The 13,633-nt window shown below is 43.9% G+C and overlaps 2 protein-coding genes across 2 annotated transcripts in view; one reads left to right on the forward strand and one right to left on the reverse strand.

Annotated features, from left to right (window-relative positions):
- Nucleotides 1-13,633, forward strand: part of LOC144889669 (E3 ubiquitin/ISG15 ligase TRIM25-like) — a 227,709-nt gene that overhangs the window by 71,038 nt on the left and 143,038 nt on the right. The gene's annotated exons all lie outside the window — the stretch shown is intronic.
- LOC137418556 (E3 ubiquitin/ISG15 ligase TRIM25-like) overlaps nt 1-13,633 on the reverse strand; it is a 1,139,870-nt gene that overhangs the window by 14,936 nt on the left and 1,111,301 nt on the right. The window contains exon 2 of the mRNA XM_068104649.2: nt 2,135-2,725. Within this exon, the coding sequence (XP_067960750.2) occupies nt 2,135-2,680 (546 nt within the window). The 5' untranslated portion in view covers nt 2,681-2,725. The remainder of the gene's footprint in view (nt 1-2,134; nt 2,726-13,633) is intronic.

Consider the following 13,633-nt stretch of genomic DNA (forward strand, 5'->3'; position numbering starts at 1 on the left):
CAATGTTTGCTCTCGTTTATATGGACAAATCCTTTCTCCGCTAATGCCCCGAGGTCATGCATGTACCAAGTCCTGGCATCAGCTCGCTCCCCTCCTGCTGTGAGTTCCGTTTACCAAACGATAGGGGGGTGTTCCAGCCAGGGGCTGTGACCAGGTGGACAAGAGATTATCATGTTCGGGCACATTCCTGACACTCATTTACGAACTCGTCTTTCACAGAGTTTGCAGGTAAAATGTATCTGCTTCGTTACCAGTGTTAATTAATAAGTTACCAGTGCCAATTAATAAGTTACACTGAGTTAGACTTCCACAGTGGTGTGACTCGAAAGAGATTGGGGAAGACTAAACCGTTTACGACAATTGATTTTGGTGGAGGAATTTAAACAGTGTGTCCACGTGGGCATTAAAGTGCATCTGGATGACAAAAAGTACCTGAGTTGTATGAGGCCGCAACAGTGGCAGATGACTATGCCTTGACACACAGGATGGGGTTTCACTAACCTAACTTCCTGCCTAGAGGTAGCCATGGGAGTTACATTAAATCAGATTTGGCTTCCCTGGCAAGGAATGCCCAGAAACACGACTGGCACATCCTGCACAACACCACAACGATAGTGGCGTCTCCAAGCAGACTCGAGTCCCGCCATCCCTACAACAGGGCGGCACAAGAGATGCTCAGTTCTATCCCTGAGAAACTGTCTAGAAGCGCATGGCTGGCGGCATCTTGGAAGCAGGTGTGGGAAACGGCCGGGCCCACCCGCATCCACCGCTACATCAGGGACCCAGGAGGTGGCGTCATAGGAGAAGACCGACCACGCCTGCAATGGACCTCGCTGAACCGTCTACGTACGGGGGTCGGCCGCTTCAAATCATCGCTGAAGATGTGGGGCCTGGCAGACAGCCCAGAGAGGAGTATCGAGCAAAATCCTGGAAGTCCTTGCTGGAAGTCCTAGCTGTGTCCATGTGGAAGTCCTAGCTGTGTCCATGTGTTTGTTTGTTTTTCCTCCACCGCCCCCACCCCGATTCCCATGCCTGTTCCCCCCAGGCCCTCTCCCTCCTACAGATCTCCCTATGTCCCTGCTCTCAAATGTTGTACATGTGTGCTTCCCCCTCTCTCCCCATCTTCTCTCCCGCTCCCTTTATTTTGTTTTCTGTGTCCGTTTGTTGTTTTGTCAATAATGTTCGCTCTTACACGAGCCTCGATCTTGCATACCAAAAAAAAATGTGGTGCCTCAAATTTTAGTGATCAAAAGTCTGACCGTCCAAAGCAGACATACCTTCCAGGGAGCCCGAGGCAGACCACGGGATTTTCCTGCGGGCCTATTTGCGCTTTTTGCAAGAAACCTGGGCATTTGATGTCCCAATGTTACGCCCTGAAAATGAGAAATCAGGATCGGAGTCAGACTACTGCAACCCCGAATGCGTTGGCCAGTGCGATAAATCGTCCTTGGAGGACAGTGAATTGTGAAGATCCCCGTGCCAAACTTACTGCATCAGAGAACGACCTTATCCAAGAGGATTACAAGCCTTTCATTTCCAAGCCTTTGTGTTACTGGATGGGGACTTAACCAACCGGAGACATGTTTGGGTATTGAGGGACCAATCTTTGATGTTCGAGGGCATTTTTCCATTTTTTGAAAAAACTGCAACTGGGGTTAGTGTCTTCTTCTTCTTCTAACAACATGATCAGAAATCGATAATTGATATAATCGGAAACTTAAAAAAAATTCAGGTGTAACCTCAAGCCCAATACATTAAAAAACTTTTTTTTTTTCTTTTGTATACAGAATCGAGGCTCGTGAAAGAGCTAACATTTATGACACAAAAAAAATCAAACAGACAAACAAAATATATAAAAAGAGGGAGCGGTAGACAAGATGGGGAGAGAAGGGGAAGCACACAAACACAACATTTGATAGCAGGCACATCGGGAGATGTGTGGGAGGGAGAGGGCTTGGGGGGAGGAGGCGTGGGAAGGGGGGGGGGGTGTGGGAGAAGTGTAAAACACAAGGACACCAAGGATTTCCAGGAATGAAGTTGGTATTTCAAAAAAATGGATTTGGGATGAAATTAGCGGATATAACACAATTCTGGATATAACACAAACAATAACCATTTTTATTGATTTACTCACCTTTAGTTCAGCATGAGCAATCACCACAGCAACAACATCGTGGTCCCGATGATGTCCACCCATGCACATCAAGCTCCCATCTTCCTTGCAGTACACTTGGTTTGGCTTTCCATGTTCTGTACATCTTAGTTCCTCAATCTTCACTCCAGGATCCACCAGTTTGTGCCCTTTCTGTTGATGAGGTTTCAGGTGTTTCTCACAGCAGAGGATCTCACAAGGTACACACCTCTTGGCTGCCTCTCCATTACAAACCTCACAACGACTCTCGGTGCCGCCAGTGCTTCCCTTTTTCACATTCACAATATTATCCACTAAGTGGGCAATGGTCACATTCTTCTTGAGTTTTGGTTTTTGTGGAAAAACCTCACGGCAATTTGGACAATCACAACCTGTGTCTTCTTCCTTGCTCTCCCAGTATGTCTCTATGCACACAGGACAAAACGAGTGGCCGCATGCCAAACCAACAGGCTCCTCATAGACCGCAAGGCACACTGAGCAGGTGAGTGCATCCAAATTATCTCCCATATCAGAGGAAGAAGAACCCATCTCCTTGGGGTCAGAGAAGAGTGTGAAGCAGGGTTGAATTAAAACCTGCAAATGGACATTGAAAAGAAGAAAAACTTAAGCTATTGAAACTGTAACTATAATCACATAAATAAATACAGCACATACCTCTGCATACCTCGTTAGAACGCATACCTCCACCAGGCTGAACAGTTTATACGTTTTGTATCCCACTGATAGGCTCGATCTGTCTCCGGACCTTCACCAAAATGTAATCGGCTTGTTGTTGTCACCTGCCCAACTCGTCCACCACGTTTAGTCCGAAACTTTTTGAAATATCGTGCTATATATCGTTTTTGGCCCTCTGTCTCAATGGTGAAGAATTACTTTGAAGAATTCTTATATCCAGATCCAGATCTTCTCCATAATTTGAAAATCTGATCAACTTGTTCTTGTCAGACAACGAACCTGTCCACCAAATGTCGTTTGAGATTTCCTCCTCAGAGACAGACTGACAGACAAGGGGTGAAATCATATCCTCCGTCCACCTCAAGTGATGTAGGTAACAATTACGTGAGGAATAATTATTATTCAGGGTATTGAAATAAGTGTGTGTGTTTGTCTGTGTAAGTTAAACAGTTAAAAGGAAGGATTATGTGATTGAAAAGGTTTGAGATCACTGATATAGATAGAATGTGTTGGTTGCCATGTTTGATTTTCAACATGAAATACTTACTTTTGATGGGAAGAGAGAAACAATTTCCACACCAAAATCTAAGCATTCCAATTGTACAAAACAGAGGGATTGTGGGTAACAGTTGAAATGCTGGCAGTAAATAAATTTCGATGAAGATTATTGTCAAATGGAGTAATGAAGATTCAGGTTCAGTGAGAAATGCAGTTTTTTTGTATACATAGCCGAGGCTCGTGGGAGATCGGGAGCTCGTACTAGTACAATGAACGGATCAGAAAGTGACAGGACCAAAGGAGAGAGGGGGGAAACACCAACAGCAGAGAGAGGGGGGAAACACCAACAGCAGAGAGAGGGGGAAAACACCAACAGCAGAGAGAGGGGGGAAACACCAACAGCAGAGAGAGGGGGGAAACACCAACAGCAGAGAGAGGGGGGAAACACCAACAGCAGAGAGAGGGGGGAAACACCAACAGCAGAGAGAGGGGGGAAACACCAACAGCAGAGAGAGGGGGGAAACACCAACAGCAGAGAGAGGGGGGAAACACCAACAGCAGAGAGAGGGGGGAAACACCAACAGCAGAGAGAGGGGGGAAACACCAACAGCAGAGAGAGGGAGGAAACACCAACAGCAGAGAGAGGGGGGAAACACCAACAGCAGAGAGAGGGGGGAAACACCAACAGCAGAGAGAGGGGGGAAACACCAACAGCAGAGAGAGGGGGGAAACACCAACAACAGAGAAAGGGGGGAAACACCAACAGCAGAGAGAGGGGGGAAACACCAACAGCAGAGAGAGGGGGGAAACACCAACAGCAGAGAGAGGGGGGAAACACCAACAGCAGAGAAAGGGGGGAAACACCAACAGCAGAGAAAGGGGGGAAACACCAACAGCAGAGAGAGGGGGGGAAACACCAACAGCAGAGAGAGGGGGGAAACACCAATAGCAGAGCCAAAGTAGTTGAAGGACTAATGGTTATTGAGGGTCTAATGGCGGTATTGAGGGTCTTAAGGGTCTTGAGGGGTTCATTTGTCCAAAAAGTCTTCAGGATCTAAAGTTAAATAGTCTAGTAGGAAGACTAGGTCCCCCTGCACCCCCCGGAGATATACTTCTAATCAGTGTTTCTAGATTGGAAAAAATGTGTAGAAAATGACTAGCTATGGCCCCAAGCTGAAAAAATGTCCCACATACCATTTTTATGCAAATTACTGCTGCCATTATCAAAAAAACGATTTTTGACATATCTCAGCCAATATTGCAGATAATTGAAAAATGAAGGTGTCTAGACCCATGTTTTGAAGGGCATAGATCATGATAGAACTATTCATAACATGATTACATGTGTCTATGGTATACTAGTATGCATATTAATGCTGTAATTACAAAATAATCAGTTTTACAAATGATAAGGATACGTTAATACTGCAGATAACTTAACATGGTACATAAGGGGTCTAAACCCAGGTATTTTCAAGGTTAAATGTCAACAAGATGCTCCTGAGTCTTGCATAGGGGCGGGACATTGGCAGTAACATTGGTACCACTCAACTTTTCTTCCCACCATTGACTTTGTATTGCGAGAGATTTTCACTTGCTTATTTAAAGGTTTCTCACCCAGCCCACGTAAAATCTACCAACTCCTGCTGTTAACTCCCAAACATATTTTTTTATGTTATCCAATCACAGTGCAGAAATGACAGACTAGAGATCCAAATTAGTGCTGCTATAGCTGCCATTTTACATTTCCATCCATGTAACATGCGCGCTCGCGCGCTCGTATCAATTGGTAATGTCGCGCGCTCGTATCAATTGGTAACGTTGATGTTATTGAATACCTCAGTTGAAAGTTCAGTCTTCCATTCCATCTGTGTGTTGTTCTTGGTATTCATCCTCCAATCTAGCCAGGTAAGATGCTAACTATAATGTTACTCACACTCTTGACTTCAGTTTCTGCATGAAATCATAAACAGGCAGAATAACAGCTGAGCCAGCTAGCACCATGTTAGCTAACGTTAAAGCTAGCCTCATCTATGTACAGTATGTTCCTAATGTCGGTGTAACTTAAACTTTTGTTAATGCCAAACATGAGACATATCTGTTGACTTCTGTATATGAATTGAACCAGAAAGAGGCACGACAGCTGAGCTAGCTACAGTAACTTAGCACAATGTTTCATTGGCCTAGATAGCTAACGTTAGTGTGGAAGAATTTAGATGTTTTAGCTATTAGCACTTTTGATGCCACTAAACATGGTTTAGTCAGCTAAAAAGTACCCTAGTGTAGAACATGACTCAGAACCTCTGTTACCTCACTGAAAACTCAGAGCCTCCTTTCACAGGCACTTTTAACATCATTCGTGATTTCTTATTTGTCATTTAACAGTGATGGTAGACATCGACAGCAAGCATGCCCAAAAGAAAACGGAGTGTAGAACCTGCAGCCCAAAGCTCTCCTCCTACATGCATCCTTCATGTACCATCCATGTCTGATCATGGGGATTTCACGCCCCTCCGTAAAATTAAAGGATCTGCTTCAGAAAAACTGCAACTGCTTCAAAAGATCCGGGATAGACGTCTCAACCAACCGCATGACTCCCCATGTCGTATGCAATCAGTATGTGATCAGATCCCGGCAACTCTTCCTGATGACCTAGAAAGAGTAGGATATCACAGCAAGTGTTATAAGCACTTTGTCCGCCACTTTCATCGTCTGGGAGATGATACAGAACCAGGGCCATCAACCTCATCATGGCATCACTCTCCTCGTAAACCAGGAGGTTCTGCTGAACCCATCTTCCCGCCAGAGTGTATATTTTGTGAGAAAGTTGAGACCAAAGATGCTCATCGCAATACTGAGAGGCCTACAACCTTCCCATCCTTTAAAAACAAAGAAAATGCATGGGAGCAAATCGAAACACGGGCTGAGAAAATGGGTCTCTATCGACTCCATCGAAAGGTGAAAAACAAAGACCTCTTTGCATGTGAGGCCAAACACCATCCGTCATGTTTTAAAGCTTTCCGCACAGCATTCTACAACTATGAGCGTGCGATTCACAGAGCCGAAGCACCAAAGGAGCAGGCTTGCATGTCAGCCGCCCATGAAAAGGCATTCAACTCAGTACTGGAACACATTCAAACCCAGGTCATCCAGCAGAATAAAGTTCTACAGCTTTCTTCCTTGCGCTTGCTCTATGTCGAGGAACTGAAACTGAATGGATATGAGAACTCAAATTATCGGTCAGAGAAACTACTGAAACGCCTACAGAATGACCCAATCAAGGAGCATATCCACTTCACGAAGGTTGATCATGACAAATGTGATGTCATTTCTTTCTGGCTTGTGCACAGCTCAAACATAACAGTTTCCAATGCTCTCGCACGAGCATTCACACTCGGAAGCACAAACAAGAACCAAAATGTTGCCCTCCAACTTCGCCAGGGTATTCTACAGGCTTTCAGAGAGTGTAAAGACCAACCATGGCCACCAACAGCTGAAGACATGGAGCTCAATCCTGAAGACATCCTACCTCCAGACCTTGTCCGCTTTCTCAGCGTGCTAATGACTGGCAAGGAGGGCATCGAGACAGAAAAGGTGAAGCGTCTGGTCTTCTCCATTGGACAAGATCTGTGCCGTGCAGTGTCAGATGGAAAATGGAAGTTACCAAAGCACATTCTCCTCTGTGTGACTGTAAGGCACCTGTTCCGAAGCAAACAGCTCACCACAATACTACACAGGCTTGGACACTCTGAGAGCTACGATTTCGCCTTGGAGTTGGAAACTGCTCTCGCCAAGGTCCTGGATGAAGTCTCAACTTATCGTACACCACAAATTGTGACAGGAGAGGGCAACCTTGTATTCCACTGTGAGTGGGACAACTTGAATAAAACCACTACCAGTGTGCACGGCAGCAACATTGTAAACAGTGCTGGAGGAATCATGGTGCAGGAGGTCAAGCCCGGGTTCGAGAGCAGCAAGGACCGAATGCTACCTACCATCAATAGGTCACAACAGCGTAGCCTGAAGGTCGACACACCAAAAACTCTCCCACCCTTGCACTTTACTCGCGTTGGCCCGAAGTTCCCTGAAGGCTCATCATTCACACCGCCAGCAGAGAATGACACAGTCTATGCCACTACGATGCAAGAGTACTACATCTGGCTCTTCATCAGATACATCGGAAGCTGTGGCCTGCAGCCTGTGCCTGGGCTAGGGGGTTTCACCTCTGCAACTGGTTCTCCCCCACCCAGCAAATCAACAGTCGACTACTGCACGCCTATCCACCAACCGATCACAGACAACGCAGTTGTTCGTGAGCTACTGAAGCGTTCCGAGGCAGCAACTGCGAATGGCAAGGTAAAATTGAAAGCCCTTCGTGAATGGCGATTCAATTTGTAATTTTTCCTGAAAAAAAGGTGATTACCTGTGATGTTTGTCTAGATCTGAAACTGGCAGTGACTGGTGATTGAAATGCGGTGCCTTTTTGTGTTTCAGGTCGAGGTACGTGAACTCCCCACGATCTACAGCAACCAGGAAGAGACTGATACCAGGGTGGTTCTGTACCTCCATCATGCTGCTACCATCGGATACAAGAACGCTGTAGTCAGAACACCGGACACAGACATCCTCCTGATCCTGCTCCACCATGCCCACAACATCAAGCTGACGGTGTACCTGGATACAGGGTCAGGGAAGCATCGCCAACTTGTCAACGTCTCTGAGCTGGCAGAATCCCTGGGAGAGGACTACTGTGCCACTCTCCTGGGGTACTATGTGTTCAGCGGAGAAGACTGCACCAGTGCCTTCAAAGGGAAGGGAAAAGTCGGGCCCTTGAAAAAGCTGGAGAAGAATCCCAGGTTTCACAGGGCATTCGGTGAACTGGGTGACAACTGGGATGCCAACCCTGAGGTGGAGAGGCAGTTAGAAAAATTCACCTGTGTGATGTACGGCCAGAGTCGCGAGTCATCAGTGGACATTGTCCGTGCCAAGCTGCTACGAAAAATTGTGGGAGAGGACAAGACCCTCACATCCAAGTCCAAGGTTGATCTGGCTCGCCTTCCTCCATGCCAGTCTGCCCTGAAGCCGCACATCCAGCGTGTGAACCACCGCGTAGCATTGTACAAAAGAGCCGATCAACCTATCATCGAAAAGCCAAAACCTTATGAGGAGCAAGGATGGATAAGGACTGATGAAGGACTGTTGAAACCAATGTGGTCCAGTGGTCCCATCCTACCAACCTCACTGGTGGATCTTCTGAACACAGGAGAGCACGAAGAGGAGGAGGAAGAGGAAGGAGAAGAAGAGTTTGACTCTGACGATTTCGATGAAAATGATGATGACTGACTCAGTGTAGAATCACTAATGCTAATGATGTTTATCTAAAACAAGCAAGAGAAGAGTGGTCACATTGAGTGCTAGGACTATTTTGACAGTTGTAATATTTAGAAAAATAAAACTTTGTGTTAACGTCTGTGTAGACGGACCTTAATATGAGTCTATTATTTCGTAAAACTGTGATTATTTTGTAAATAAAGCACTAATTAGCATACTAGTATACCATAGACACATGTAATCATGTTATGAATAGTTCTATCATGATCTATGCCCTTCAAAACATGGGTCTAGACACCTTCATTTTTCAATTATCTGCAATATTGGCTGAGATATGTCAAAAATCGTTTTTTTGATAATGGCAGCAGTAATTTGCATAAAAATGGTATGTGGGACATTTTTTCAGCTTGGGGCCATAGCTAGTCATTTTCTACACATTTTGTCCAATCTAGAAACACTGATTAGAAGTATATCTCCGGGGGGTGCAGGGGGACCTAGTCTTCCTACTAGACTAAAAGCTTTACGAGGTTTCGGGTTTACCTATGAAGTGTCTAAAGACAAGGGTTTGGTAAGGTCTATGAGGTCTAAACGGCTGAAGGGGTCTGAGGGTTTGAAGGGTCGAAAGGAAAAGGTCTGTAATGGTTTTAAAGGTCTAAGGGATTTAAAAGGTGCAAATATCTCAAAGGTACGTCCCAATATTAGGTAATTAACGCCACACCACACGTTAACACTTGAGTAACAACATGGCAGCTATTATTAAGTTCGCCGAACTCTAGTATTCTCCAGCTCTGGGTTAACTAAATGTTTTTCTATATAAGATGGAGGTTCATGGAAGAGTAAAACCTGGTGTTGGCTAAACGGTTAAGGTGGTTGGCTTAACATTGCAAAGTTCTGTGTTCAGGCCCCCATCATGCAAGTGGGTTCAATCTTGGATCTCTATTTCATAATTGAGTGAAAGAGGTTTTTGGGGCCAAGTGGGGTCAATCTTGGATCTGTATTTCGTAATTGAGTGAAAGATGTTTTTGGGGCCAAGTGGGGTCAATCTTGGATCTGTATTTCATAATTGAGTGAAATATGTTTTTGGGGCCAAGTGGGGTCAATCTTTTATCTGTATTACATAATTGAGTGAGAGAGGTTTTTGGGGCCAATTGGGGTCATCTTGGATCTGTATTACACAATTGAGTGAGAGATTTTTTGGGGCCAAGTGGGGTCAATCTTGGATCTGTATTACATAATTGAGTGAGAGAGGTTTTTGGGGCCAATTGGGGTCAATCTTGGATCTGTATTACATAATTGAGTGAGAGATGTTTTTGGGGCCAAGTGGGGTCAATCTTGGATCTGTATTACACAATTGAGTGAGAGAGGTTTTTGGGGCCAAGTGGGGTCAATCTAGGATCTGTATTACATAATTGAGTGAAAGTTTGTTTTGGGGCCAATTGGGGTCAATCTTGGATCTGTATTACATAATTGAGTGAAATATGTTTGTGGAGCCAAGTGGGGTCAATGTTGGATCTGTATTACATAATTGAGTGAAATGTGTTTTTGGGGCTAAGTGGGGTCGATCTTTGATCTGTATTGCATAATTGAGTGAGAGATGTTTTTGGGGCCAAGTTGGGTCAATCTTGGATCTGTATTACATAATTGAGTGAGAGATGTTATTGGGGCCAAGTTGGGTCAATCTTGGATCTGCATTACATAATTGAGTGAAATATGTTTGTGGAGCCAAGTGGGTTCAATCTTGGATCTGTATTACATAATTGAGTGAAATGTATTTTTGGGGCTAAGTGGGGTCGATCTTTGATCTGCATTACATAATTGAGTGAAATATGTTTTTGGGGCCAAGTGGGGTCAATCTTGGATCTGCATTACATAATTGAGTGAAATGTGTTTTTGGGGCTAAGTGGGGTCGATCTTTGATCTGTATTACATGATTGAGTGAGAGATGTTATTGGGGCCAAGTGGAGTCAATCTTGGATCTGTATTACATAATTGAGTGAAATATGTTTGTGGAGCCAAGTGGGTTCAATCTTGGATCTGTATTACATAATTGAGTGAAATGTGTTTTTGGGGCTAAGTGGGGTCGATCTTTGATCTGTATTACATAATTGAGTGAGAGATGTTATTGGGGCCAAGTTGGGTCAATCTTGGATCTGTATTACATAATTGAGGGAAAGATGTTTTTGGGGCCAATTTGGGTCAATTTTGGATCTGTATTACATAATTGGGTGAAATATGTTTTTGGGGCCAAGTGGGGTCCATCTTGGATCTGCATTACGTAATTGAGTGAAATGTGTTTTTGGGGCTAAGTGGGGTCGATCTTTGATCTGTATTACATAATTGAGTGAGAGATGTTATTGGGGCCAAGTTGGGTCAATCTTGGATCTGTATTACATAATTGAGGGAAAGATGTTTTTGGGGCCAATTTGGGTCAATTTTGGATCTGTATTACATAATTGGGTGAAATATGTTTTTGGGGCCAAGTGGGGTCAATCTTGGATCTGCATTACGTAATTGAGTGAAATGTGTTTTTGGGGCTAAGTGGGGTCGATCTTTGATCTGTATTACATAATTGAGTGAGAGATGTTATTGGGGCCAAGTTGGGTCAATCTTGGATCTGTATTACATAATTGAGGGAAAGATGTTTTTGGGGCCAATTTGGGTCAATTTTGGATCTGTATTACATAATTGGGTGAAATATGTTTTTGGGGCCAAGTGGGGTCAATTTTGGATCTGTATTACATAATTGAGTAAAATATGTTTTTGGGGCCAAGTGGGGTCAATCTTGGATCAGTATTACATAACTGTGCAAATTACGCTGTAAAAAAAAACTGGTTTGAAAAAACATTTTCCTGAACATTTTCTTTCATGGAAAAAATATTTCCATGACCTGTGAAGTAGAAAGGAATGAATTTGTATTCAACATGAATCAGCATGAAATATGAGATAGAAATAAACAAGAAGAAGGAAAACCAGATAAACCGGGTGTTTCACTTCACTCTCTCACACGCACATCGTTGATTTATAGGGAGGACAACATGAACAGATTGATGAAAATAAGAAACTTATGGTATTTGTTACCCTTGAGGTCCTTCCTTGTAGTTTTTCTTTAACAACAAAAAATACTCTCCAGGTGTCACACTAACTAATGTTGGCTCAATGGTGGGAAAAGTTGGAATGGCCATCATAGGATATTCGACATTGTACGTCGAACGTGGTCAATACATTTACCCCCTTCACCCCCAACCCCTTAACCATAAATAACGAGCCAACACCAAGAAACTCGACACGGATGTTCATCATTTTCTGTACAGTTTCTAAACATGTCACGTTATTCCCAGAACTGGATGATTCTCTTGAGGCCTTGAATAGAAGTCACGGGTGTGGCTCTAAAACTTGTTGTAAAAGGAAAAACTTTTTGACTCGCCCTCATATGTATGTACAGGTTACGAAGTTCGGAAAACAGGTATAAAACAGGTAAATGTAAAACCTATTGTAAAATAAGGTACAAATCAAACACAGGTACACAAACACATCGGGACCAAAAACAAGTGGGAACCATCTATCTATAATTCCAGTAATCTCTGTGTGTGTGTGTGTGTGTGTGTGTGTGTATGTGTGTATGTCTGTGTGTTTGTCTGTGACCGCTGTTTCTCGACAACCACGGGTCCGATATACTTGAAACTTGCCAGGTATATTGCTGGGGACCTGAGGATGTGCCTTTTCAAGGTTTCATATTAATCGGACAAGTAGTTACCGAGCTATGGCGATTTCTTTACCAAACTCCGCAAGCCGTTCGCTTTGGACCAAACCATTTCATGTAAATAGAGGGGGGGGATTGTCACCGTACTCGCAAGCCGTTCGCTTTGGACCAAACCATTTCATGTAAATAGAGGGGGGGGATTGTCACCGTACTCGCAAGCCGTTCGCTTTGGACCAAACCATTTCATGTAAATAGAGGGGGGGGGGATTGTCACCGTACTCGCAAGCCGTTCGCTTTGGACCAAACCATTTCATGTAAATAGAGGGGGGGGATATAATTTTAGATATATATATAGTACGGGCATGCCCTAGTATATAACAATCACAAGAATTTCATATTTACCTTTGTTATTCTAAAGATGTTTATCAATCCTTGTGATAAAATCATATAATAATCTGTTATTCCACAAACCCAGTAACAATTATTGGTTCACGAGTTATCAAACAGGGTGACCACGATATTCGTCATGGTTGTGTGTCTGTCTGTGTGTCTGTCTGTCTGTCTGTCCGCAGCATAACTACCCGATGATGTCATGCCATCTTGATGAAACTTGGGTGGGAGGTTGATATCATGATCTAGTTGTGTCCTTCCTAGAGTGGGCGTATCGCGCCCATTGTGGGCGGAGCCACGCCCAAGAAAGATGTCTTTTTAGGGGGTAATCGAGTTCAAGCTACATCTTCTCCGAGGGGTTTGGTGGAATCTGACAGGGGTTTCGGTATTTGGTTAGGCCATTGTCCTGTGTCTAGCCCCACGGAGCTCGATTTTTCATTTTCTCCCCAAAGTCAAGGTCAAGGTCGCAAGGTCACAAAATTTAGAAAAGTTGATTTTTGAGGGTTTTATTGCATTGTTCACTTCCGGATAGGGTGAAATATCGTACATGATCTTATATTATCACATATATCATGAAATACAAGTTTTCCAACAAATTTCAGAATCTTCGACCTTTGACCTTTGAAGGCCACAAGGGTCAAATTTTTAAAGTTGTCGGAATCAAACCGAATTTTCGGTATTGTGTAGCTAACTAACCTCATAACTGATTATGGTCCCGATTTGATGCATCAATCGTCGATGATCGTGACGACTGTGATGATCGACTTGATAGTCCGTCCTTTATCATTGAATACCGCTCGCTCTTGAACCATCATCGTCTCCTGACTTGTCACATTTACATTACCTCTCCTGATGAAGCTGGTTACAAACTGAACGATTGTTCGATC

Source organism: Myxine glutinosa, chromosome 1 (assembly GCF_964187855.1).
Source record: "Myxine glutinosa chromosome 1, kmMyxGlut1.1, whole genome shotgun sequence".
NCBI classification, from domain to species: domain Eukaryota; kingdom Metazoa; phylum Chordata; class Myxini; order Myxiniformes; family Myxinidae; genus Myxine; species Myxine glutinosa.